Raw genomic sequence first — 27,945 nt, forward strand, 5'->3', positions numbered from 1 at the left:
ATGTTTCATTTCAGCATGATTGGTTTTAAGATCTTTTCTATTTGGGGTAATAGGCTCCCTGGTGTCTTCTATGCTTTTCTCAAGCATAGGTAGTATTCTTATAATTGTTGCTTCAAATTGTGAATCATGTATATTACCTGTATCTGTTTCAAGTGGATCACTGGCTGTGACATTTTGTTGTACTTTTTTTGGGGAATGAGTTGGTCTGTCTTGACATTTTGTCTAAGTCTCTTTTCTTCTGTGTTAGGTACGTCTGTTATGTTTTGTGCTCCTGAGAGTAATGGCTTTATGAAGAGCAGGTCAAATCATGTCCAGAGACCCATGCTTCAAAATGTATCTGTGGTGTGGCACTCTGCTGCTGTTATGCATGCTCTATTCCTCAAGTTAGTCCTCTTGAGTTGCTCCTGCCAGCTGTGGGGAATGTATGGACCTTGGCCACAAATTGTCAAATTTTAAATAGGTGTCCTCTAATCTACTTGTTAATAAGGATGTGAGTCTATTGCCCTTATACTTCCCCTTATACATGAATCTTTGCAGAACTCTATGATTGGTAGAGGTGGTGCATAAGAAGGATTCTGCTGGTCCTCTGGAGGGGACCTGCTTTACTAGTCCTTTGACACACTTGCCAGAGAAAAGTAGTACCAGTAGAATGCCGGACAGTGGGGCTGGGTGTAAGCAACTGAAACAGCCAATGTTGTCACTGTGCTGTTTAATGAAGTTAGTTTATGCTGCAGGACAGAGGAGGAAAATTATCACTCCAGCTCCATTGTCCCCAGAATGGGGAGTTTCTGCTGTCTGCAGTCAGGGAAGTTCTCCCAGAAGAGCAGATAATTTCCCCTTTTGTGTGATAGTTTTTTCGAGACTGCTGTTTTTACACTGTTTCTGGTTTTCCTGCCTGACTGGAGAAGCACATTGTGCTTTGTTTCTATCCTGGCCAAGCCAGCTGAGTTTTAAAATCCAAACTTTAGGGACCTGGTGTGGTGGCAACATATATAACGTTACTTAGCTTTAAAAAAATAATGAGATCATGCCATTTTCCAAAACATGCATTGTTCAAGAGGGTATTATGATAAGTGAAATAAGTCAGACAGACATGTACCATATAATTTCACTCTATGTGGAATCCAAAAATTCAAAACAAAAAACAAAAACAAAACAAAACAAAAAACAAGGAAACAAGGAAACAAAGAAAAGGCAAACTCTTAAACACAAACAATAAATTGTTGCCACACAGGTGGTGGGTGTGGACAAGGGCACAATAAAAAGGATTAAGAATGCAAACATCTACTTATAAAATAAATAAGTCACAAAAATGAAACGTTCAACCTAAAGAATATAGTCAGTAATGGTATAATAGTGTATGGTGACAGATGGTGACTATACTTATTGTGGTGAATATTGAGCAAAGCATAGAAATGTCAAATAAATATGGTGTACACCTGAAAAATTCAATAATATATGCTAAATTCAATTAAAAAAATACATTACAAAAAAAAAAAACAAAAAACAAAACAGTATTTTCTTTCTATATGGAAAGCTGTCTCCAGAGATGGCACTTAAACTTCTACTGTGTCTAAAATCTCCTACTTCCCAAGATACCTGTGTATATGATTAAGCCCAGAACTCACAATTCAAAATTCCTGCAATAGGGTACTACTTGTCTTCAATCTCTGACTACCCCAGATTCACATTATCTTTTCAGCTCCAGGGGCCTGTCTCCCCAAAGGCCTAGACTCATTCAGCTAGACTGTGTCCTGGGAATAGGACTAGGAATAATGTTCAATATCTACATCTTACAGTATTGCACTCATTGTAACTAAATGCAAGTACATGCATCTGTCCCAGTCCAAAGTGACAAAGAGAGTGTAATTTCAGTTTTCAAAAGTGCTCTGGTCTTTCCTAATGATTCAACACTTTTCAGTACTTAATAACTTTTTTCATTGATATTGTGATTTCTTTAATTTTTTAATGTTTATTTATTTTTGAGAGAGAGAAAGAGAGAGAGAGAGAGGAGGCGCAAATAGAGAGGGAGACACAGAATCCGAAGCAGGTTGCAGGCTCCAAGCTATCAGCACAGAGCTCGACTTGGGGCTGGAAGTCATGAACCATGAGATCATAACCTGAGTCAAAGTCGAACTCATGAACCATGATATCATGACCTAAGCCGAAGTCGGATGCTTAAACAACTGAGCCACTCAGGCACCTCGATATTGTGATTTCTTAACCAAAGCAGAAGAATGCTTACTTACCTTAGAAACAAGGCTTGGTTTACTCCTAGATATCTTACCACTTATTCTCAAATTGTAATACCAAAAGTTAAACGGCATCAATTTCCATGTAGCCTGGGAAGCTCCATGTTTTTTTCCTGGATTTGATCTGTTTCTTGTGCATTAATACTCTGTATTGCTTTAGTCCATCAGGTAATTATAAATAAAATTTAAATTCTAATGTTAATGGTTCTTAATAATTTTGTAAATTATCAAGTAAATTTTGATACAGCCACATTCTTCATGGTGTGGCTCCTGGCTGCACAGCATTGGCATTTCTCATATGGGACCTTGTTAGAAATGACAATACTTGAGCCTAACACAGAAATATTGAACCAAAAATTAAGGGATGTGTCCCAGTATTATGTGCTCTCCATGGCATTCTGATCGATTCTTGGTTTTGAGAACATTTACTTTAGCTGGTCCTTAGAAATAACTTAATGAACATAACAGTACATTGTTTCTGCCCTAGTTCTCTGAAACTGACAAATCACAGCTCCTCCTTAGGGATGTTGTTAGAACAATGTTCATATATATTAAACAGTTAAATAGCCCTTACTTAAGTTCTTATCCTGGGCTCTCTTTTTTAACATGGATAAGATTAGTCCTATGGCAACTTGCCTTGCATACACAATTCCTGCAATCTTTTCTTTGGATTCATGTTGGTCAGGCACAACTGGAATTTGTGACCCTGTCCTGTAAACAAATGCTTGAACTGCTCTGAGTTAGAAGTAAACCAACTCACCATGCTTCTTCTTGAGTGAACCTAAAAGGAAAAAGAAAAAGAAAAAGAAAAACAGACAAAAATGAATTTATTAGTAGAACTCATCTATGGTGTGGTTGAGCTTCTCTTTTGGCTCACAAGAGGATACTCTATTAATCCAATTTGACATTCAGGTTTTTAGAGAGTTTCCTTCCACTGTTTGAAAGCATCATGAAGTTTTGTGTGTGCGTGTGTGTGTGTACATATATACCTATATTTTAAACCTAAAATAGTAGAATAAAGGATTAATAAAAGGGGAAATAAAGGTAAAACTTTAAAAGACTTTATTTTTTTTTTACCATTTATTTATTTCTGAGAGACAGAGAGAGACAGAGCATGAGCAGAGAGAGAGGGAGACAGAATCCTAAGCAGGCTCCAGGCTCCGAGTTGTCAGCACAGAGTCCGATGCGGGCTCGAACTCACAAACCGCGAGATCATGACCTGAGCCTGAGTCGGATACTTAACCGAGCCACCCAGGCGCCCCTAAAAGACTTTAAATCAATAGCCTGGGGTTAATTATTTCTAACTGCAATGCAATCATTATAGAGAAAAATACCTTATTATTTTAAATATTGTAAATATATATATATATATATACACACACACACACACACCATATGTAAATTATATAAATATATAAGAATATATGTAGGATAGATAGATAGGAAGATAGATAGATGATAGATAAATATAATTATAAGATACCATCTGACTTCTTAATTATTATTAAGTGTATAATCTTTGGCAGTAGTACATTCCACTGTTGTGCAAATATCACCACTATTTCTGAAATATTTTTATCACCCTGCACAGAATATCTATATTAATCAGTAACTTCCCACTGTCTCAAACCTCCAACTCCCTTTAACTCTATGTCTGTTTCTATAAAATCTGATTAGTCTAGCTATTTAATATCAGTTAATCATGCAATATTTCCCTTTTTGTGTCAGGCTTATTTTACTTGGTATAATGTTTTCAAGGCTCATTCATGTTGGACTATATATCACAATATCATCCCTTGCTATGAATAATGAATAATATTTCACTATTTTATGTAATATAGTTAATTTGCCCATTCATGTAATGATGAACATTTGTGTCGTTTCTATATTTTGGCTGCTATACATAATGCCACGATGAACATTGGCATAAAAAAACTCTTCAACTCCTTGTTTTTAATTATTTGGAGGTATGTTACTAGGAATGGAATTACTTGATCATATGGTAATTATATTTATAGTTTTTTTGAGGAACTGCCAAAAGTTTTCCACAATGGCTGCAGCATTTGAAATTTGAACCAGCAATGTCCAAGGGTTGTAATTTCTCCATATTCTCCCCAACACTTGTTATTTTCACTTTTAAAAATAATATAGCCCTCCTAAAAGGTGTGAAGTGGTATCTCATTGTGGTTTTGGTTTTCATTTCCCTAATGACTAATAGTGTTGAGCTTCTTTTCATGTACTTCTTTGCCATTTTATATCTTCTTTAGAAAAATATGTATTTTTTTTTCTATTTTCAAATTAGGGTTGTTTGTTTTGTTGTTGAATTTGTAAAGTTCTTTATATGCTCTTGAGATAAAACCCTTATTTGATATATATTTTGCAAATATTTTCTCCCATTCGGTAATTTGTCTTTTATCTCTCTTGGTAATGTCCTTTGATACAAAGTAGTTTTAAATGTCAATGAAGTTCTGAGCACCTTGCTGGCTTAGTCTGTGGAGCAGGCAGCTTGATCGTGCAGTTATATGTTTGAGCCCCACATTGGGTGTAGAGATTCCTTAAAAATAAAATCTCTAAAAAGTTAATTAAAGAAGTCAGTGAAGTTCAATTTATGTGTTTTGTTTCCCCCTTTGGTGTTTGTGCTTTTGGTGTCCTGTTTAAGAGTACAAGGTCATGACTTGCCCGTGTTATTCATTCTATACTTTTTTTATTAATCTTTATTTCACTGATATATTTTGAGTTAGTTTTTCTATATATATGAAGCAGAGATCCAACTTCATTCTTTTGCATGTGGAAATGCAGTTATTCCAGAAACACTTGTTAAAGGGACAATATTTACACATAGAATGGACTTAGAGCTTTTGTGAAAATTCAATTTGCAATAAAGGTGTAGGTTTACTTATAGACTCTCAATTCCATTTCATTGATACAGATATGATATACATGATAAAGAGATGAAAGATAGATAGAAGTTAGACAGATAGATATTTATTCAATAACCACACCTTTTTGATTACTGTAGCTTTGTAGTAAGTTTTGAAATGAGAAATTATGCTCCTTCTAACTTTGTTCTTCAGTTTCAAGATTTTTTTGTTGTTGCTATCCATGGCCTCTTGTGATCCATAAAAATTTGTATACCAGCTTCCCCACTGTAAGAAATGAACTTGGAATTTTGATAGTGATTGCATTAAGTCTGCTGATCACTTAAGTAATATTGGCATCTTAATCATATTAAATTTTCATTTTTATGAATTTGTGATTTCTTTCCATTTGAAGTCTTTAATTTCTTTCATAAATGGTCTGTAGTTTTTAGTGTGCAATTTTTTACATCCTTGTTTAATTCATTTCTCCTTGCTTAATTTTTCTAGACACTATTGTAAACAGAACTGACTTTTTAATATATTTTTTTCTGATTTTTTTTCAGGTCTATAAATATATAACTAATTTTTGTATGTTGATTATCTACCCTATGAATTTGATAAATTGATTCATTATTTCTATTAACTTTCTTGTGGGTTGTTTGATTTCAACATAGAGGATGATGTCATCTGTGAATAGATTTTGTTTCAATTTTTATTTTCCAATATGAATATCTTTTACGTATTTTTCTTTTCCAGTTGCTCTGGATAGAACTTTCAGTACAATGTGTTGAATAGACGTGGTAAAACTGGCAAATTGTTCTTGTTCCTGACTTTAGGAAGAAAGCTTTCAGTTTTTCCCTTTTCATATAGTGCAAGCTTGTGGATTTTGAAAACCTTCCCTTTCTTATGTTGAGATAATTTCCTTATATTCGTATATTTATTAATGCTTTTAATAAGAAAGAGTGATAGATTTTTTTTAAATGTCTTTTCTGTGTCGCTTGAGATTATCATGTAGGCTTCTACCTTTAATTCACTAGTATGGCCAATTACATTATTTGATTTTCTTATATTGAAACACTCTTGTATTCCCGGGAAAATTCCACTTGGTTATAGTGCATGAATCTTTTCATATGCTGTTTAAGATGCTTTTAGATTCAGTTTGGTTGCATTTTGTTAAATACTCGTAAGGATATTAGTCTGTATCCTTTTTTTCTTTTCTTTCTTTCTTTCTTTCTATCAATCAGGCTTTGGTATCAGGGTAATGCTTGCCTCATAAAATGATTTATGGAGAGTTCTGGACTCTTCTATTCCTTGGAAGTGCTGTGAAGCATGGTTTTTAATTCTTTAAATTTTTATATAATTCACCACTGAAGTCATATTGCCCTGAAAATTCTTATTTTGAAAGACTTACGTTTACTTATTCAATTTTGTTACTTTTTATAAGTCTGTTGTGATATGGTAGATTATTTTGAGTCAGTTTCGGTAATTTTTGTGTTTCTAGAGATTTGTTCTATATGTCTTGATTATGCAATTTTTGGTAAGCAATTGTTCATAATATTCTCATTGTAACTCGGATTTATTCACAGATCCTAGTACTGTCCCCTTTCATTTATGCTTTGTTTGTATTCTCTTTTCTTCTATTTTTCTTTCCAGTCTAGTCAAATGCTTCTAAATTTTTTGACCTTATAAAAGGCACTATAAAGTGCCAATTTATTTTTTTTCTATTCTATATTGTTTCCTTTTCTTCTCTCAGCTTTTCATTTAAATTGCTCTTTTTTTTTTAATCTTCTACTTCCTCATGTCTAATTTTATTTACTAAGGATGTTCTTTTAGAACTGTGTTGTTTACAACTATAGTTTTCTCTATGGCCACTTTCTTCACTGTATTCCATAAACTTTGTTATGTTGTGTTCTTTTTCACTTTCATTCATCTATATTTTCTAATTTCTATCATAATTTTTACTAAATTGTTTTGTATTGTTGAGTTTTGACATATTTCTAAATTTTCCAAGTGACGTTTAAAAAGTCTAAATATGACTTCAAACTTTCAAAGTGGATTAAGGCATGTTTATTGAGTCACCATCCAATTTACACTTGTAATGAAGATCAGTCACCCCAACCAACACTGTAACTTTTTTCTGCCTGTTGGCTCAGACACATAAGGATTCCTATGTGGCCAGGTGGCATTCTCAACTTCCAGTTCTGTTGGAATTATTGTTGTATATCCCAATGGAACATTCCTCCCTCTGGAACAAAGTCTGCTAGGCCAACAGAACATAAAGTCATGGGAACAAAAATTAAAATTTTGTTTATCGTTCACTGTAGGTAACTGTGAATGATGCCACTCCATTGGCTCTGCTTTGATTTCAAGATTTGTGAATTAAGATAATCAGCACCATTGATTGAATGCTGATTCAGAGCAGACACATTCTTCAGGAGAAAGTTCTCCTGGTCCTGTGAATATTGCAACCTACTTGGTGTTCTACTTGAGCATTTAAAGTTTATTTACTACCTTTCCCTTCATTGAGATATCACATTGTTCCATAATATTGATGACATGCTGATTGGACTTAGTGATAAATTGTAACAACTATTCTATACTTATCAGTAAAAAAGGGGGTGGAAACATTTCAGACTAAAATTCAGGGCTTGTCTAGAAACTTCTAAGGGTGCAGTGGTTTGGGACATGTTGAGATATTCTTTCCAAGGTACATGATAAGTTGTTACATCTGGACCTTCCTACAACCAAGAATGAGGCACACCATTCATTGGGCAGCATTGGATTTGGTAGGCAATATTTTCCCCAGTTGGGTGTGTTATTTTCTCTCATTTACAGATTCAATAGTCTGCTCATTTCGTGTGGGACCCTGAACTAGGTAGGTCTATATTATTGTGGAAGCTGTTTTGTCTCTACTCTGGTGAGACACAGTGACATTTTTGGTCTCCTAGACTTAGTGTAGGTTCAGATATAGTGTGTAGTCGTCCCAAATTGTCTGTTTATTTCCCTTACTGCAATGTACATTTACTCTGGTAAAAGTCTTAGAACCCTTGGGGAAAGTCTGTGAGAAAGTTTGAGTATCAATTTTCAGTAATATGGTGGAGTTCATTCTCAAAGAAACACAAATTGCCATTACTTAAGGACTTTGATCTATAAATTGGCTTAAATCAGAAAATGATTGAATGACTGTGACTATGTTTTTTTATGATTTAAGTTAGACTTCTGTTTACCTGACTTATAACTTTTCTGCTTGTACAAATCAAGCAAAATTTTAGCAGACTTCCTATTTTACTTCTAAGACCACCATGTTTAGTCAACAGCATAAGTCTGCATGAGTCAGACTCCTAAAAATGCTGCTTTGACTCTGCTGTCCATTACAGTAGTCCCACCCCCTGTGACTTTGGAGGTTGAGTGCCTCCACTTAACCCTTACCACCTTGGGGTCTAATTCCTCCCACTGCATTTAAAATTTTCAAGTAAGTGACTGAATTTACCACTGTGAATTCTGACCCAGAAAGATGAGTGATCACAGTACACTTCAAGGATGTTCTTAATGAGGCTCGTCTCATAAATTTATTCCTCACAGTTATGATGTGAGGCATGTCATTTAGACCCTCCTAGCATGGGTGACTGGTCTTAAAAAACAAATTCATTCTAACTTTCTAATCTACCTAAATCTTCGAATTCCTTCCTTCACATTAAAGAAAGTAATGTCTGGTATACCCAGTTCACTTACATTTGTTGTTCAGTGTTTCATCCAAACAAAGTGCTTTCTGACCACTTGAGTTGCAACATTAATTAAATGCAGACTTCATACCAATAAAGTTTACCTGATCCAAATTTATGTCCCTTCTACAATTATTCCATACACTTATTATCCATTCCCACTCACATTACATGCATTATTACTTGTATTAATTAGAAAACTTAAGTTTCTAATTTACACTCCTTTAGATTGTATCACACCTCCACATGGGTTACACTTTAATACCAAATTTAGGATTCTGCTGGGACTCAAGTCTAATTAGAAGTATAGAAGCAAAAAGGTGCTATAAGTCTTGTGAGAATCACCATTATCTTGTAAGGCAATTTCCTCAGAGGAAACCATTATTAATTTTAGGTAATACAGAGTTAACCCCCATCAGGTGGAGGTGGACTCAGAGGCCAGTGTGGGTAAGGATGCCGCTGCTACTGGGGTTATGCAGGACACTTCTGTGGGCTGGGAGGTCAAATCTAGAATTGAGGAGGGAAACCTTCATGGAGGTAAGTTAGTTTCTTCCATTGGTTAAAAAAAATCAGAACTTAGGGGCCACATGTTCCCAGGTTCACCAGGGTCTCCCCACATACCCATCTCAACATATAAAATTCCATTCTCCTTCACCAATGTTGTCACTTTAAGAGTGGATGACATTTAGGGGAGCCTGGGTGGCTTAGCTGGTTAAGCATCCAACTCCACCTCTGGTCATGATCTCACAGTTCGTGATTTGAAGCCCCACATCAGGCTATGTGATGGCAGCTCAGAGCCTGGAGCCTGTTTCAGATTCTGTGTCTCCCTCTCTTTCTGTCCCTCCCCTGCTTGCACTCTCTCTCTCTTTCTGTCTCTCTCAGAAGTAAATAAACATTAAAAACATTTTTTTTTAAAATTTTAAAAAAGAGTAGATGACATTCAGTACTGGGAGTTTAACTTATGTTTCAATTCTCCTAGTCACAGGCTGAGGTTCTGTGTTTGGTTTTAAGCAATTTTAACCATGCAACTACAAGAAGAAAGGGACTTCTTCAAGGCACACATAGAAGTTCTTAGATTATTTATGTCACACTTGAGCTGAAATTGTAGTCCCTGAGCTCATCTTTTTCTTGCATCACTTTGCCTAGTGGCAATAGGAGTAACCAAGCAACATCATTACATTTTTAGTTTAAAAAAAATGAAAAATATCATATGCAGTCATGCAACTACTTGTTTCTTATAAGTGGTTGATTAGGAATATCCAAAGCAGATATTTTGCATATTTCTATAAACAGTCAAAAACATGAACTATCTGTGCTCTCTTTACTACTGGAAATAGAGTCATTAATATATTTTTTAAGTTTATATTTTTAGAGGGAGAAAGAGCCAGCGAGCAGGGGAAGGCGCAGAGAGAGGGAGAGAATCCTAAACAGTGTCTTTAGTGTCAGCACATAGCTTGACACAGGACTCAAGCCCATAAACTGGGAGATCATGACCTAAGTCAAAATCAAGAGCAGAAGCTTAAAAGACTGAGCCACCGAGGTGCCTTAAGTCACTAGTTAATCTTCAAATCTAATCAGAACCAACCCATCCTTAAAATGATGTTTCTCTAGATCCACTCTTAGTAAAAAATTCTGTATTAGTCCATGTTCTCCTGGAAACAGAACCAATATGGTATAAACTGATAGGTGATAGATCATATACATATCTCTATCTATCTATCTATCTAATCTACTGGTAGGGAAAAAGAGATAAAGAAAGAGGAAGAGAGAAAGGAAAAGAAATTTAATAATGTAGGCTTAGCTCACACATTTCTGGAGGTTGAGAAATCCCAAATTGGCCACTTTTAGGCTGGAAACCCAGAAAACCCCATTGTGTAGTTCCAGTCAAAATCTAGAGGCCTAACAAGCATGACATCCAATCACATAAGTCTCAATCTGAGTCTGAAGGACTAATAGTTCAGTAGCCCAATGATGTAAATTCTGGTCTGAGTCCAAAGGCCTGAAACTCAAGTGCATCAATATCCAACAGTAGGAAATGGATGTCCCATTTCAAGAACAGAGTCAATTCTCTGTCATTCACCCTTTTTGTTCTATTCTGGGCATCAATGGATAAGATGATGACTACCTGTATTGGTGAAGATTATCTTCTTTACTTACTGTATTAATTTACATGTAAATAACTTTCATAAACACTCCTACAGACAAATCCAGAAATGCTTTATAAGTTATTTTGACATCATTTAACTTATTCAAGTTGAGACACAAAATTTACCATTACAGTGTTCCACAAGTCCCTTAGACTGTTAATTTTTCTATATATTTTTTTTGCTTTTCAGATTTAACATTTGCAATCATCACTAGTTATTTAGAACATGTATTCAAAATGCATTTGAACCCCTCTAGTAAATTTTAAATTTTATTTATTGAATTTTATAGCTCCACAAGTTTTGTTTGATTTTTTATATTTTTGTATTTTTATTAAAATTTTATTTTGTCCATTCAGTTTTTCTGGTTTCCTTTGTTCTTCCCTCCTTCCTTCCTTCCCTACTTCCTTCCTCTAATTCTTTCCCTTTCTTTAATATTTTTTTTATTTACATTTTGAGATAGTGAGAGACAGAGCACAAGTGGAGGAGAGGCAGAAAGTGAGGGAGACATAGAATCCAAAAATACTCCAGGCTCTGAGCTGTCAGCACAGATCCTGATGAGGGACTTGAACTCAGAGCCTTGAGATCACGACCTGACCTGAAGTCGGACACCCAACCAACTGAGCCACCCAGGTGCCCCCATCCTTTCCGTCCCTCTGTCCTTTCCTTCCTTCCTTCCTTCCTTCCTTCCTTCCTTCCTTCTTCCTTCCTTCCTTCCTTCCTTCTGTCCTTCCTTCCTTCCTTCCTTCCACCATTCCTTCTTTTCTTCTCTTTTCTTTTCTTTTCTTTTCTTTCATTCTTTATTTCTCTTTCTTTCTTTCTTTCTTTCTTTCCTTCTTTCTTTCCATAGTGTTCTTTAGCTATTTGATTATATTTTAAAACTTGCTTTAGAGTCCTTTTTTGGTAAGTCATAGCTCTTCTTCAAGAATATTTTGTTGAAGTTGTTGTTTAGTTACTTTCCAAAGTTATTCATTAATTTAGTTTCTGCTTACTTGTTGTAAATTTTTTATTTTTGTTCAGAATTCTGAAAAATTGGTTATGATCAATTCTGAGACTTTGTTTTGATGTTTCTATATGGGAATGAGAGCTTAGGGTTGGCAACTCTGTCATTTTGTTCACTGTTTGGAAAACAGCTTTTAAATGCTACTTTCGCTTTCACAACTGCTGATGCCAATTTTTTAGAGGGTAAGATTAGTGCGGGAGAAAGGTTGACATTCATCAAATACATGGTGATTCTAAGACTGTTGGTTCATATTGTCTTTAAATATCAATACCTTGATCAAAAGTACACATGCACTGAGCACCAAGACACTAAGTAATTTTTTTGACAAAATGATTAAAACAATTTTCTTCCCACAAAAGTACTGAAATCACACCTGTAATGTGCCTGTCATGTTCTTAATGTACAACCATCCTGATGCATAGTATTTCTTAATAAATGCATCCAAAATAAATGAATAAACGTGTATCCTTTAGTATGAGTGTAGCAGATCATTGGTAAGTCACTCTTACAACCTATAGTACACAGTTACAAGTTTAATTTGGTTTTAACATTCAGAAATATGTACAGAGACCCAAAGTAATCTGTTTTAAGAAAAGTAATTAATTGAACAAATTTTAAATATATATTACCAACAATAAATTATATGACTATTTAATTGTTTTTTTCCCTGGAGTTAGCTCAAGCTAATATCTGTATTAAAAAAATAATATAAAATGAAAATAGCAAAAAAAATTTATTGTGGATATGTTTGGAAAATGGTGATGTAGTAGGACTCTGAACTCTTCTCTACCACGGATACACCAAATCTACACACTGAATTTATAGAGTAATTCCTCCTGAAAAAAAAGAGGTGATGGGTTACTGGACAGTTTCTACATAACAAAAAGATAGAAAAGGGCAAGATATATGGAGATATAGAAATAAACAGAATCTTGCCCCCAGTGCTGTAAATTTTAGTGAAATAAGATAGTACTAAGTAACTATGAGCAGATTTGTCTGCCCTAGGGCACAAAATATTCCAGTAGTTTATAGAGGTAACTAGAATATAATGGAACCTGCCCTAGAATCCTGCCAAATAGTGCAGGAACTGGTAGAGCTCCCTCTGTGTGGGAGGGGCTGGTAGCACCACTGTTTGTCCCACACCATCGACTTTAATACTGCATACAGGGACATAGTTTAAGAAACATAAGTGGCTTGCCTCAGTGAGCCCCAGACTCCTGACCCATGCCAGCCCTGGACATTTTGTAGCACATAAAAAAAGCTATAGTTTAAAAAGGCCAACTAGAATAGAGAAGATCCAGCCCTAGAATGCCACCAAATCACACAGGAGTTTCTGTGACTATCTATAGATCCAAGGGGCTGTCAAATATAATGCTTTATATTCTTTCACCCACCCTTAAGGATAAATACAGAGCCAAGTGTAGGAAGCAGGTTAGCATCAAAGTTGTCTTCCTAACTTGTTTACACCAAGTGCAACACCCCTGAACTATGATGGGATTACCCTTCTCACTCAAACTTGCCTCAGTCCTAGTGCAGTAGGCTCCACCCCCATGTGACCAGCATAAACCCTACCCACACCACATTTCCCAACCAGAGAGTTCTGAACATCCTCTGTTCTTATTGAGGTAGTGTCAGGTCTCATTTGAGAAGTAGACCAGAGTCTCACCTCAAACACTGCCCACAGAAGGCAAGGGGAGCCTCCTAAAATGACTGGTCTAAAAGTTATATCATCTAAAGCACTATAGCAGAATACATATAGCACTCATACAAGAAACTTCATGAAATGGCAGGTCCTAGATTATACACAGTCTGTTCTTCATAAAGTCATTATTTTCAGGTGCAGGAGACATAACCAGCTTTTCTGACATGCTGTAGAGGGCAGGTAATTAGACAGAATGGAAGGGTGGATGACTGTGCCTCAAATGAAAAAATAAGATAAGGCCCTGATCAGAAATCTAAGCCAAACAAATAAACATACCTGATGGAGAATTTAAAACAACATTCATAAGGATACTCACTAGGCTTGAGAAAAGAATAGAAGACATCTGAGAGAATCTTACCATAGATACAAGAGAGTGAGAAAAGAATAATTAAGAAATTAAAAATGTATAAACAAGGTTGGAAACAGGCTTGATGAAATAAAGAGAAGGATGCAAGAAGCAGAGTGACAAATTAGTGACTATTTTTCCATAGAAAAAATATGGAAAATAATGGAGCTGAACAAAGGAGAGAGCAAAGAATTATGGAACAGGAGAATAAACTTAGGGAACTCAGTGACTACATCAGACGTAATAACATTTATATTATTGGGGTCTCAGAGAGGAAAAGAAAAATAAGGGGGCAGAAAATTTATTTGAAGAAATAATATCTAAACAACTGCCTAATCTGGGGAAGGGAACAGACATCCTGATCCAGGAGGCAGAGAGAACTCCTATCAAAGCAACAAAAGCAGGCCAACACCAAGTCATATTGTAATTAAATTTGCAATATACACTGACAAAAGTAGTCCTTAACATACAAGGGAAGACCCATATACTAGGGGCAAATCTTTCCACAGAACTTTGAGTAGAAAGGAAACATATAAATTAGCAGAACTGAAATTGGAAGAAATAGAAACCTTGTTCAAAACAGTAAACAAAAATAAATTGAATCAGTAATCAAAAAAAACTCCCAATGAACAAATATCTAGGGCCACTTATATTCATAGGCAAATTCTATCAAAAACTTAAAGACGAGTTAATAACTGTTATTCTCAAATTTTTCACAAAAAAAATAGAAAAGGAAGGAAAACTTCCAAATTCATTCTAAGGGGCCAGCTTTGCCATGATACCAAAACTGAATAAAGTATTCACTGAAAATTAAACTACAGTCCAATATCACTGATGAACATGGATGCAAAAATTCTCAATAAAATACTAGCAAACCGACACACACACACACACACACACACCTTTAAAAAACTCATTCATATGATCAAGTCAAATTTATTCCCGGGTTGTAAGGGAGGTTCAATATTCATGAACATGTCAACATGATATACCACATTTAAAAAAAAAAAAAAGAAAAGAAAGAATAGGAATCATATGACCATTTCAATAGATGCAGAAAAAGCATTTGACAAGGTAGAGTATTCATGATTTAAAAAAAAAGTTGAAAAGTATGTTTGGAGGGAACACATCTCAAAATAATGAAAGTCATAAGGTAAAATTCACAGCAAATATCCTCAGTGGGGCAAATTGAGAACTTTTACTTTATGGTCAGGAAAGAAAGACAGTGCTGACCATTCTCATAACTTATTTAACATAGTACTGGGAGTCTTAGCTATTGCAATCAGACAATATAAAGAGAAAAAGACATTTAAATCAGCATAAGGAAGAACTCAAACTTTCAGTATTTGCAGATAACATGATGCTCCACATAGGAAACCAGAAATACTCAAAAAACTACTAGAACTGACATACAAATTCTGTTAATCTGCAGGATACAATATCAACATATAGAAATCTGTTACATTTGTATAAATCACTGCAGAAAGAACAATTTAAATAACCAATCCCATTTAAAATAGCACCAAATACAATAACATATATACAAATAACCTAACCTAAGAGGTGAAAAACCTGTTTTCTGAAACGTATAAAACACTCATGAAAGAAATTGAAGAGGACACAAAGGAATGGAAAGACATTCCTTGTGCATGGATAGGAAGAACAAATATTGTTAAATGTCTATATTATCAAAAGCGATCTACACATTTAAGGTAATCCTTATCAAAATACTAACAGCATTTTTCACAGATGTGCAACAAACAATCTTAAAATTTGTAGGGAACTACAAAGACCTCAAAGAGGCAAAGCAATCATACAAAAGAAGAGTAAAGCTGGGAGAATTATAATTCCATATTAAGTTATATTACAAAGCTGTAATGGTCAAAACAGTATGTTAGTGGCACAAAAGTAGACACAGGGATCAATGGATCTTAACAGAAAACCTAGAAATGAGCTCAAAAGTATGTGGTCAATTAAACTTTGACAAAGCAGGAAAGGATTACCACTACTAAAAGAAAGTCTCTTCAACAAATCATGTGAAGAAACTGGACAGCTACATGACAAAGAAGGAAACTGGATCACTTTCTTACACCATTCAGAGAAGTAAATTGAAATAAGAATAAAGACCTAGATGTGAGACCTGAAACCATACAAATCCTAGAGTATAACATAGGCAGTAGTTTGACATTGGTCATAGTAACTTCTTTCTTGATATCTGTCTTGAGGCAAGGATAACAAAAGTAAAAAAATAAATAAATAAATAAAGTATTGGGGCTTCATCAAAATAAAAACCTTCTGCAAAGGGAAGGAAACAACAAAACTAAAAGGCAAGCTATGGAATGGGAGAAGATATTTACAACTGACACAGGTGAGAAAAGAGTTATTATCCAAAATATATAGAGAACTTACAAACTCAACACCCCAAAAATGAATAATCCAATTATAGCATAGGCAGAAGAAATGAATAGATATTTTTACAAAGGAAACATTAAGATGAACAAAGACAAGGAAAGACGCTCAACATTAGTCAGCATCAGAAAAATACAAATGGAAACTACCATGAGGTATCACCTCACAACTGCCAAAATGGCTACAATTAACAACACAGGAAATAGCGTTCCTTCATAGGATGTCGAAAAGGCAATTGCTCATGCACTGTTGGTGGGTATGCAAACTGGTGCAGTCACCCTGGAAAATAGTATTGAGGTTTTTCAAAAAGTTAAAAATAGAACTACCCTATGATTGAATATTTTCACTACTTGGTATTTACCTAAAGAAACAATACTACTAATTCTGGGCTATATGCACCCTGATCTTTGTAGCAGCATTATCTACAATAGTGAAATAGTGTAAACAGCCCACATCTGTCAAGTGATGAATGGATTATATATATATATATATATATATGTAACAAAATACATATATACAAAATAACTACATTATGTATATATATATATATGTATATATATACATATATATGTAACAAAATATATACACACAATAACTAAAATTATATATATATGCAACTGTAATAAAATAGATATACACATAACTGCAATTATATATATGTATATACATACACACACATACACACACACACACACACATATATATATATATATATATACATACACACAATGGAATATAACTCAGTGATATAAAAGAATTAAATATTTCATTTGCAATAATATGGATGAATCTAGAGAATATTATGCTAGGAAAAATAAGTGAGTCAGAGAATGACTAGTACCATATGATTTCTCTCATATTTGGGTTTTAGAAACATACCAAATGCTCAACTAGGAAAAATAAAGAAATTGAGAGGGGAAAATCAAGTAAAAGATGTTTAACAATGGAGAACCAACTGATGGTTGCCAGAGGAGAGGTGGGTGGGGCAATGGATTAAATGATGGAAACTAAGGAGAGTAGTTTTGATGAGCACTGGTGTTATATGGAAGTGTTGAATTACTATATTGTGCATGTGAAACTAATATAACCCTGCATTCCAAATAACTAAATTTTTTTAAAAAGTTAAAAGAAAGGAGCAACTAAAATACAAAGGATCCAGCCCTAGAACTCTACCAAATGGCAGGGGAGCTAATGAAACTCACCCTTGGTCAAGGGGTCTTCATTAAAACACAGGTTATATTTTCCCTCCATATTAATAGTATGGATAGAAATAGAGTCCAGAACCTTTAGCTGGCTAACTCCTTAGTGATCCACAGACCTAGTCCACACCAGCCAGCCACTACACAAATGATGAGCCAGTGCAGTATACACCAGGGCACACTGGGTCTACACTCAGCACAGCTCCAGCTGAATCACCATGATGTCACAGGTGCAAAACACAGTGGAACGCTCCAGGACTGCATCAGTCTGACTCCAAACATCTTACCAGGGAAAGCCCTGACACAAAATGTCCAGGGAACACCTGGCCAGAACCCACCTCAGATACGGAGCCCTGCCAGAGACCCCTAAGTGTGGTGATCCCAGTATTACCACAGCCAGATCCCACTTAATATTTGGCTACACCTTTATGGCAGCCAGAGTATATTGAGCACTATGCTCCAGAGCCCATGGAAACCACAGTTCCAGCCATCCAGCCAAATGCACTAAAAACAGTCTACACAGAGGATAACTATACACATGATCATTTCTTCAAGTTCAGGAAAACGAGCTGTTTTGCCTAATTCATAGAAAGAAACACACACACACACACACACACACACACACTAAATGAGCAAAATGAGAATATGTTCCAAATGAAAGAAGTAGAAAAAATGTCAAGAAAACAACAGAATGAAATGGAGGTAATCATATACCTAATGAAGAGTTCAAAGTAATGTTCCAAAATATTCTCACAGGTGTGGAGAGTAAATGAACTCAGTGAGAATTTTAACATATGTAGGAAAATATAAAAATCAGAGTTGAAGAATACAGTGACTATAATAAAATTGTGCGAAAGGGAATCAACGGTAGCTTAGGGAATACAGGAGACTAGACCAGTGATCTTGAAGACAGAGTCATGGAAAGCACCTAAGAAGAAAAGCAAAAAGAAAAATAAATAAAAATGAGGGTAAACTAAAGGATCTATGAGATAATATCAAGTGAATAAGTGTTTGCATCATATGATTTCCAGAAAGAGAAAAGAGAAAGGAGGCAGAAAACTTACTTGAAGAAATAATAGTGGAGATATTCACTAACTTGATGAAGGAAACAGACATCCAGGTACCAAAGCTCAGAGACATCCAATGAGGTCCACACCATGACACTTAATAATTAAAATATGGAAGACTAAATATGAAGAGATAATTTTAAAAGCAAAAAAAGAGGGGTGTCTGGGTGGCTCAGTGTGTTAGTGTCTGACTCTTGATTTTGACTCAGGTCATGATCCCAGGTTGGTGAGATCAACCCTATATAGAGCTCCATGCTGAGGGTGGAGCCTGACTGAGATTGTCTCCCTCTCCCCCTTTGCCTCATCCCCCTTTGTACTAAATACATACATTCATACATACATACATGCATACATACATACATACATACATAAATGCAGAAATATTGGAGCAAGTAGTTACTAAAAAGGAAAATCCCAATAAGTCCATTAGCTGATTTTTTTTAGCCGAAACATGTAGAGCAAAAGGGAGTGACCTACTGTATTCAGAGTTTTGAAAAGAAAAAAAAATAAATAAAAACTACAACCGAGAACAGTGTAGATGGCAAGGCTATCATTCAGAATTCAAAGAGAGATAAAGACTTTCCTAGAAAAAGGAAAGTTAAAAGAGGTTATAGCCACTAAACAGGCCTTACAATAAGTGTTAAAAGGACTTTTAAGTGAAAACGAACAGACCATAATGAGAAGGAAGACATTTATAAAAGGAAAAAAAAATCATGAGTAAAAGCAAAATACAGTAAAGTTAGTAGAGCAGACATGTAAAAAGTCAACATAATGATTAAAAAACAAAACTATTAAAATCAATTATATCTAAAAAATTTGATAAGGGGACTCACAACATAAAAGGATGTAAAATATGACTATATAGATAGAGAGATGATATAGATAGATAGATAGATACATAGGTACATAGATACATAGATAGATATAGAGATAATAGAGAGGTGATATAGATGATATAGATAGATATCAATAGATTGATGATAGATGATAGAGATAGATAGATATAGATATATATAAATGTAGATGTTGATGTAGATTTAGATGCAGATGCAGATATAGATATAGATAGATATATAAAATGGAGAGTGAGAAGATAAATGAAGTTCATTTAAAATGTATTTGAATTTAATTGAACATGAACTTATGTTAAAATGTTATATACTTAAGATCTTATGTATGAACCTCATGGTAACCATTAACCAAAAACTTATACTAGATATTACAAAAATATAAAGAAAAAAGCCAAGAATTCCATTAAGTAAAGTAACGAATCACAAGAAAAGAGAACAAGGGAGGAAATAAACTGAGAAAGATGAAAAAAGCTAAGAAAACAAATAAAAGCACAATAATGTACCTATCAATAGTTATTTAAAATATACTGTTCAAAATGCTTCAATGTAAGATGTTGTATGATAGAATGGATTAAAATAAAAGACCCATGCATATGTTGCCTGAAGGAGACTTACTTTAGACATAAAGACATATAAAGATCAAAGTGAAGGGATGTAAAAGTATTTGCCATGCAAATGTAAGTGAAGAAAAATGTGGGTTAGATGTACTTATACAAAATAGACTTAAAAACAAATATTCTAGGAAGTGAAAAAGAAAGACACTATCTAAAGATAAACAATCCAAAAAGAGAATATAGCAATTGTAATTATCAATGCACTCAATACTAGAGCACCTAAATACACAAACCAGATATTATCAAACATAAAAAAAAGAAATTGACAGTAATCCAATAATAGTAAAGGACCTTAGTACCCCACTAATCTCAATGGAGAGATCAGCAGGGCAGAAAATCCATAAGGGAACAATGTCTTTGACTGACAAATTAAACCAGATGAACTTAACACATTTATACATAACATCCTATTCAAACATAACAATACACATTCTTTTCAAGTGCACAAGGAACATTCTCCAGAATAGATCACATTAGGACAAAAGCAAAACAAAACAAAACAAAACAAAGCAAACAAGCAAACAAACAAAAACTCAATAAATTTAAGAAAATTGCAATCAGGAGAAGAATGTTTTGAACCAAAACAGTAAGAGACTAAAAATTACTTACAAGAAAACAACTGGAAAACACACACACACACACACACACACACACACACACAGACACAAGCATGAGGAGGCTAAACAATATGTTCTTAATCAAGAAATGGGTAATCTAAGAAATCAGAGGAAATAAGAACATACATGGAGACAAATGAAAATAAAAATACAACTTCTCACAAACTTTGGGATTCAGCAAAGAGTTCTAAGAGGGAAATTCAATATTATAGATGCCTGCATCAAGATCAAGAAATACATAATAAACAATCAACACTTCACCTAAATGAACTAGAAAAAGAAGAAGAAACAAAATACAAAGTTAGTAGAAGGAAGAGAATAATAAAGATGAGAATGAAAATAAATAAAATGAGACAAAAATAGAAAATATCACTGAAACCAAGAGCGGGGTCATTTGAAAAAATAAACAAAATTGATAAACCTTTAGATACACTTATTGAAAGAAAGAAAGAAAGAAAGAAAGAAAGAAAGAAAGAACCCAAACAAATGGTATCAGAAATGAAAGAGGAGAAATCAAAACCAACACCAGAGACATATAAAGGATTATAATTATGCCACTATGAAAAAATAGACACCAACAGACTAGACAACCAAAACAAATGGATAAATTCCTAGAAACATAATATTCCAAAACTGAATCACAAAGAAACAGAAAATCTGAACAGTCCAATTCTGAGTAATAATATTGAATTGGCATCCAAAAACTCTTGACATACAACATCAGGACCAGATGTATTCACAAGTGAATTGCACACATAATTTAAAGAAGAGTTAATACTGATTCTGCTCAAACTATTCCAAAAAATGTAAAATGAATTAATTTTCCAAATAATTCCAAGATTAAAAAAATGGTTTCCTTTATAGCAAAACCAAAGACATTAAAGCAAACAAAACAAAACAAAACAAAAGCAGGTCAATATTCCTGATGGACACAGATGCAAATTCTCAACAAATTATTACCACACCACCTTTAATAATATCTTGAAAAAACGTCATTCACCATGATCAAGGGGGTTTCTTCTGGGGATGCAAGGATGGTTCAGTATCCACAAATCAATCAACATTATATAACACATTAATAGAATAAAGGATGGAAGTTATGTAATCAACTCCATAGATGCAGAAAATACCAGCTGACATAATTTGATATTTATCATGATAAAGAAATTTAGCAAAATGGGTTTAGAGAGAACATACTTCAATGTAATTAATTTTGTACATGGGAAAACCACACTTATTATCATATATAATGGTTAAAAAAATGACAGCTCTTCCTCTAACAACAGAACAAGAGAAGGATGTCCATTCTTGTCACTTGTATTCAAAACAGTAATGAAGAAGAGATACAACATGGTGGAGAAGTAGGGGGACCCAAAGTTCCCTCCTCCCTCAAAAAAAAGCAGTGTTGAGTCCAAAGGGCATTGAATTCCAAGAGTCTGGACTGCAAAGTGACAAAGACATCTCCAGGGGCCCATGGGGACAACGTGGAGGGTCATAGGGCCACTTCCGTGAACATATCAAAGCACACCTGGTGGAGGGTCCAAAACATCACTTTGAGTAGGGAGATAAAACAACTAGAGTCACAAAAACAAAGAGCAAGTAACATACTCCAAGAAATACCTGCTGAATGGCCAGGGCCTAGACAGTGTATGACCACTCTATAATATAGTAGTGCTCACAGGTGCAGCATACACAACAAGCTTTTAAAATGCAGAAGGGACAGAAAACTAGAAAAAATGACAAGACAGAAGAATTCTCCTCAAAGAAATTCCAATAAGAAATGGCAGCTAAAGAATTAATCAAAACAGATATAAACAATGTAACTGAACAAGAATTTAGAATAATAGTCATAAGATTAATCACTGGCCTTGAAAAAAGCATAGAAGTCAGCAGAGAATCTATTGCTCCAGATATCAGGGAACTAAAAAGTAGTCATGGTGAATTTAAAAAATGCTCTAAATGAGGTGCTAAATAAACTAGAGGCAGTGATAGTGAGGATGGAAGAGGCTGAGGGGAGAATAGGTGAAATAGAAGATAAAATTATGGAAAAAGATGAAGCTGAGAAAAAGAGAGATAAAAAATTCTGAACCATGAGGGGATAATTAGACAGCTAAGTGATCCAATGAAATGAAATAATATCTGAATCATAGGAGTTCCAGAATAAGAAGGGAGAGAAAAGGACACGAAGTGTACTTGAACAAATCATACCTGAAAATTTCCCCAATCCGGGGAAGGAAACAGACATTGAAATGCAGGAGTCACAGAGAACTCCCTTCATATGTAATAGGAATTGATCTGCATGACATATCATAGCGAAACTGGCAAAATCCAAAGATAAAGAGAGAATTCTGAAAACAGCTAGGGATAAATGGGTCTTAGCATACAAAGGTAGACACATAAGGGTAGTCGCAGACCTATCTACTGAAACTTGGCAGGCCAGAAGTGGGTGGCAGGAAATTCTCAATGTGATGAATAGGAAAAATATGTAGCCAACTATCCTTTATCCAGCAAGCTTATCATTCAGAATTGTAGGAGAGATAAACGTTTTCCCAGACAAACAAAAACTGACGGAATTCATCACCACTTAACCAGCCCTACAAGAGATCCTAAGGGGTGCTCTGTGAGTGGAATGTTGCAAAGACCACGAAGGACCAGGCATCACTACAATATGAAAACTACAGATAACACAATGACTCTAACCCCATATCTTTCAATAATAACACTGAATGAAAATGGAATAAATGTTCCAATTAAAGGACACAGGGTGTCAGAATGGATAAAAAACCAGACTCATCTATTTGCTGTCTAAAAATGATCCATTTTAGACCTGAGAACACCTGTAGATTGAAAGTGAGGGGTTGGAAAACCCTCTATCATACTCCTGGAATTCAAAAGAAAGCTGAAGTAGCCATCCTTATATCAGACAAATTAGATTTCAAAATAACGGTTGATACAAGAGATGAAAAAGAGTATTATAGCATAATTATAGGATCTATCCATCAAGAAAAGCTAAAAATTATAAATGCTTATGTTCCCAATTCAGGAGCACACAAATATATAAAATAATTAATCACAAACATAAGCTACCTTATTGATAAGAATGCAGTAATGGCAGGGGATATTAATATTCCACTTACAACAATGGACCGATCATCCAGACAGAAAATCAATACAGAAAATATATGGCCCTGAATGATACCCTGGACCAGATGGACTTTACAGATATATTTACTTTTCACCCTAAAGCAGCAGAATACACATTCTTCTCAAGTGCACACAGAACATTCTCCAAGATAGATCACATACTGGGTCACAAATAGACCTCAATAAATATAAAATAATTGAGATAATACCTTGCATATTCTCAGATCACAATGCTATGAAACTTGAAATAAATCACAGGAAAACATTGGGAAAACCTCCAAATGCATGGAGGTTAAAGAAAATCCTATTAAAAATCAATGAGTCAACCAATTAAAGAAGAAGAAATTAAATTAAATTAAATTAAATTAAATTAAATTAAATTAAATTAAAGAAGAAAATTAAAAATATATGGAAACAAATGAAAATGAAAACACAACAGTCCAAAACATTTGGGACACAGCAAAGGCAGTCCTAACAGGAAAATGCATTGCAATCCAGGCCTATCTCAAAGAATAAGAAAAATCCCAAGTACAATATCTAACAGTACACCCAAAGGAAGTAGAAGCAGAACAGCAAATAAACCCCAAGGCCAGCAGAAGGATAGAAATAATAAAGATCATATCAGAAATAAACAATATAGAATACAAAAAAAAGTAGAACATATCAATGAAACAAAGAGCTGTTGTTTTGAAAAAAAAACACAAAATTGATACACCCCTAGCCAGACTTTTCAAAAACAAAAGATAGAGGACCCAAATAGATAAAATCATGAATTAAAAAGGATTTATCACAACCAATCCATCAGAAACACAAGCAATTATCAGAGAATACTATGAAATGTCATATGCAAACAAACTGGACAACCTGGAAGAAATGGACAAATTCCTACACATCCACATACTGCCAAAATTCAAATGGGAAGAAATAGAAAATTTGAACATACCCATAAGTAGTGAAGAAATTGAATCAGTTATCAAAAATCTCCCAACAAATAAGAGTCCTGGCTCAGATGCCTCCCAGGGGAATTCTACCAGACATTTAAGGAAGAGTTTACACGTATCCTTCTCAAAAAGTTCCAAAAAATAGAAAGGGAAGGAAAACTTCCAGACTCATTGTATGAAGCCAGCATTACTTTGATTCCCAACCCAGACAGAGACTCCATAAAAAAAGAGAATTACAGGCCAATATCCCTGAAGAACATGGATGCAAAAATTATCAGCATGATACTAACAAATCAAATTCAACAGCATATAAAAATAATTATTCACCATGATCAAGTGGAATTCATTCGTGGGCTGCAGAGCTCCTTCAATATTTACAAATCAATAAATGTGATACAATGCATTAATAAAAGAAAGGATAAGAACCATATGATATTGTCAATAGAGGCCGAAAAAGCATTTGACAAAATACATCATCCTTTCTTAATAAAAAACCCTCAAGAAAGTCAAGATAGAAAGAACATACTTAAACATCATAAAAGCCATTTATGAAAAGCCCACAGCTAATATCATTGTCAATGGGTAAAAACTGAGAGTGTTTCCCTTGATATCAGGAACATGACAGGGATGCCCACTCTCACCACTGTTGTTTCACATAGTGGTGAAAGTCCCAGCATCAGTAATCAGACAATAAAATGAAATAAAAGGCATCATAATTGGCAAAAAAGAAGTGAAACTTTCACTTTTTGCAGATGATATGATACTCTACATGGAAAACCATGAAAGCCTCCACCAAAATGCTGCTAGAACTGATACAAGAATTCAGCAAAGTCACAGGGTAAAATATCAATGTACAGAAATCTGTTGCATTTTTATACACCAATAATGAAGCAACAGAAAGAGAAATCAGGAAATTGGTACCATTATCAATTGCACCAAGAACCATACAATATGTAAGAATAAACCTAACTAAAGATATAACATATATTTATGTTGAAAACTATAGAAAACTTATGAAGGAAATTGAAGGGGAAACAAAGAAATGGAAACACATTCCATGCTCATGGATTGGAAAAATAAATGTTGTTAACATCTCAATAGAACCCAAAGCAATCTATACATTAAATGCAAACTGAATCAAAATTGTACTGGCATTCTTCCTGAAGCTAGAACACACAATTCTAAAATTTGTATGGAACCACAAAAGACTCTGAATAACCAAAGTAATATTGAAAAAGAAAACCAAAGTAGGAGGCATCACAATCCCAGACTTTAGCCTCTACTATAAAGATGTAATTACCAAGAGAGTACAGTATTGGTACAAAACAGACACATAGACCAATGGAGGAGAATAGAAAACCGAGAATTGGACCCACAAAAGTATGGCCAATTAATCTTTGACAAAGCAGGAAAGAGCATACAATGGAAAAGAGTCTCTTTAGCAAATGTTGGGAGAAATGGACAGCAACATGCAGAAAAATGAAACTAGACTACTTTCTTCCACCATACACAAATATAAACTCAAAATGGATGAAAGACCTAAATGTGAGACAGGAAACCATCAAAACTGTAGAGGAAAAAGGACGCAACCAATTCTTTTACTTCAGTTGCAACCAATTCTTCCTCAACACATCCCCAAAGGCAAGGGAATTAAAAGCAGAATTAAACTATTGAGACCTCATCAAGATAAAACAGTTCTGCACTACAAAGGAAATAATAAACAAAAGTAAAACGCAACTGGCCCAATGGGAAAAAATATTTTCAAATGACACATTGGATAAATTTAGTGTTCAAAATATATAAAGAACTGACCAAACTGAACACCCAAAAAACAAATAATCCAGTGAAGAAATGGGCAGAAGACATGAATAGACACTTTCCCAAAGAAGACATTCAGAGGGCCCACACAGACATGGAAAGATACTCCACATCACTCATCACCATGGAAATACAAATCAAAGCCACACTGAGATTCCACCTCACACCAGTCAGAGTGACTTAAACTAACAACTCAGGAATCAATACATGCAACCTAGGATTTAGAGAAAAGGGAACCATCTTGCACTGCTGGTGGGAATGCCAACTGGTGCAACCGCTGTGTAAAACAGTGTGGAGGTTCATCAAAAAATTAAAAATAGAAATACCCTATAACCCACTAATAACACTACTAGGAATTTATCCAAAGGATACAGGAGTGTTGATTCATAGGGGCTCATGTATGCCAATGTTTATAGCAGCACTATCAACAATAGCCAAATTATGGAAAGAGTCTAAATGTTCATGAATTGATGAATGAATAAAGAAGATGTGATTTATATATACAATAGAATAGTACTTGTCAATGAGAAAGAATGAAATCATGCCATTTGCAGTAACATGGATGGAAGTGGAAAGTATTATGCTGAGTGAAATAGGTCAGTCAGAGAAAAACAGATATCATATGTTTTCACTCATATGTGGATATTGAGAAAATTAACAGAATACCATTGGAGAAAGGAAGTGGGGGAAATAGTTACAGAGTGGGACGGAAGAAAACCATAAAAGACTCTTAAATGCAGAGAACAACCTGAGGGTTGATGAGGGGTGGTGGGGGAGAAGGGAAAATGGGTGATGGGCATTGAGGAGGGCACTGGGATGTGCACTGGGTGCTGTGTGTAATCAATGAACCACAGGAATCTAACCCAAAAACCAAGAGCACACTTTACACACTGTATGTTAGCCAATTTGACAATAAATTATATTAAATAATAAATAAATAAATAAATAAATAAATAAATGGCAATAAAACAAATGGAACTTAAAAAGAAAAAAAAAAGTAATGAAAATCATAACCACACCAATCAGACAATGCACAGAAATAAATGCATCCAAATCAGTAAGAAAGAAAGCTGTGCCGTTTAGCAGAAGACAAAATATTATGCTTAGAAAACCCTGTAGAATACACCAAGGAACTATGAAAATTAATAAATGAATTCGGTAAAATTTCATGGTGCAAAATTAATATACAGAAAACAGCTGCATTTCTAAACATTAATAATGAAGCTGTAGAAAAAAAAATGTCTTTAAATATCCCATT

The 27,945-nt window shown here is 34.5% G+C and overlaps 1 protein-coding gene across 3 annotated transcripts in view; it reads right to left on the reverse strand.

Annotated features, from left to right (window-relative positions):
* LOC102968613 (butyrophilin subfamily 1 member A1-like) overlaps nt 1-27,945 on the reverse strand; it is a 76,636-nt gene that overhangs the window by 26,464 nt on the left and 22,227 nt on the right. For all 3 annotated transcript variants that reach the window (XM_015542397.2, XM_015542396.2, XM_015542398.2), the window contains exon 5: nt 3,013-3,033. In XM_015542397.2, the coding sequence (XP_015397883.2) occupies nt 3,013-3,033 (21 nt within the window). The remainder of the gene's footprint in view (nt 1-3,012; nt 3,034-27,945) is intronic.

Source organism: Panthera tigris, chromosome A1 (genome assembly GCF_018350195.1).
Source record: "Panthera tigris isolate Pti1 chromosome A1, P.tigris_Pti1_mat1.1, whole genome shotgun sequence".
NCBI classification, from domain to species: Eukaryota; Metazoa; Chordata; class Mammalia; order Carnivora; family Felidae; genus Panthera; species Panthera tigris.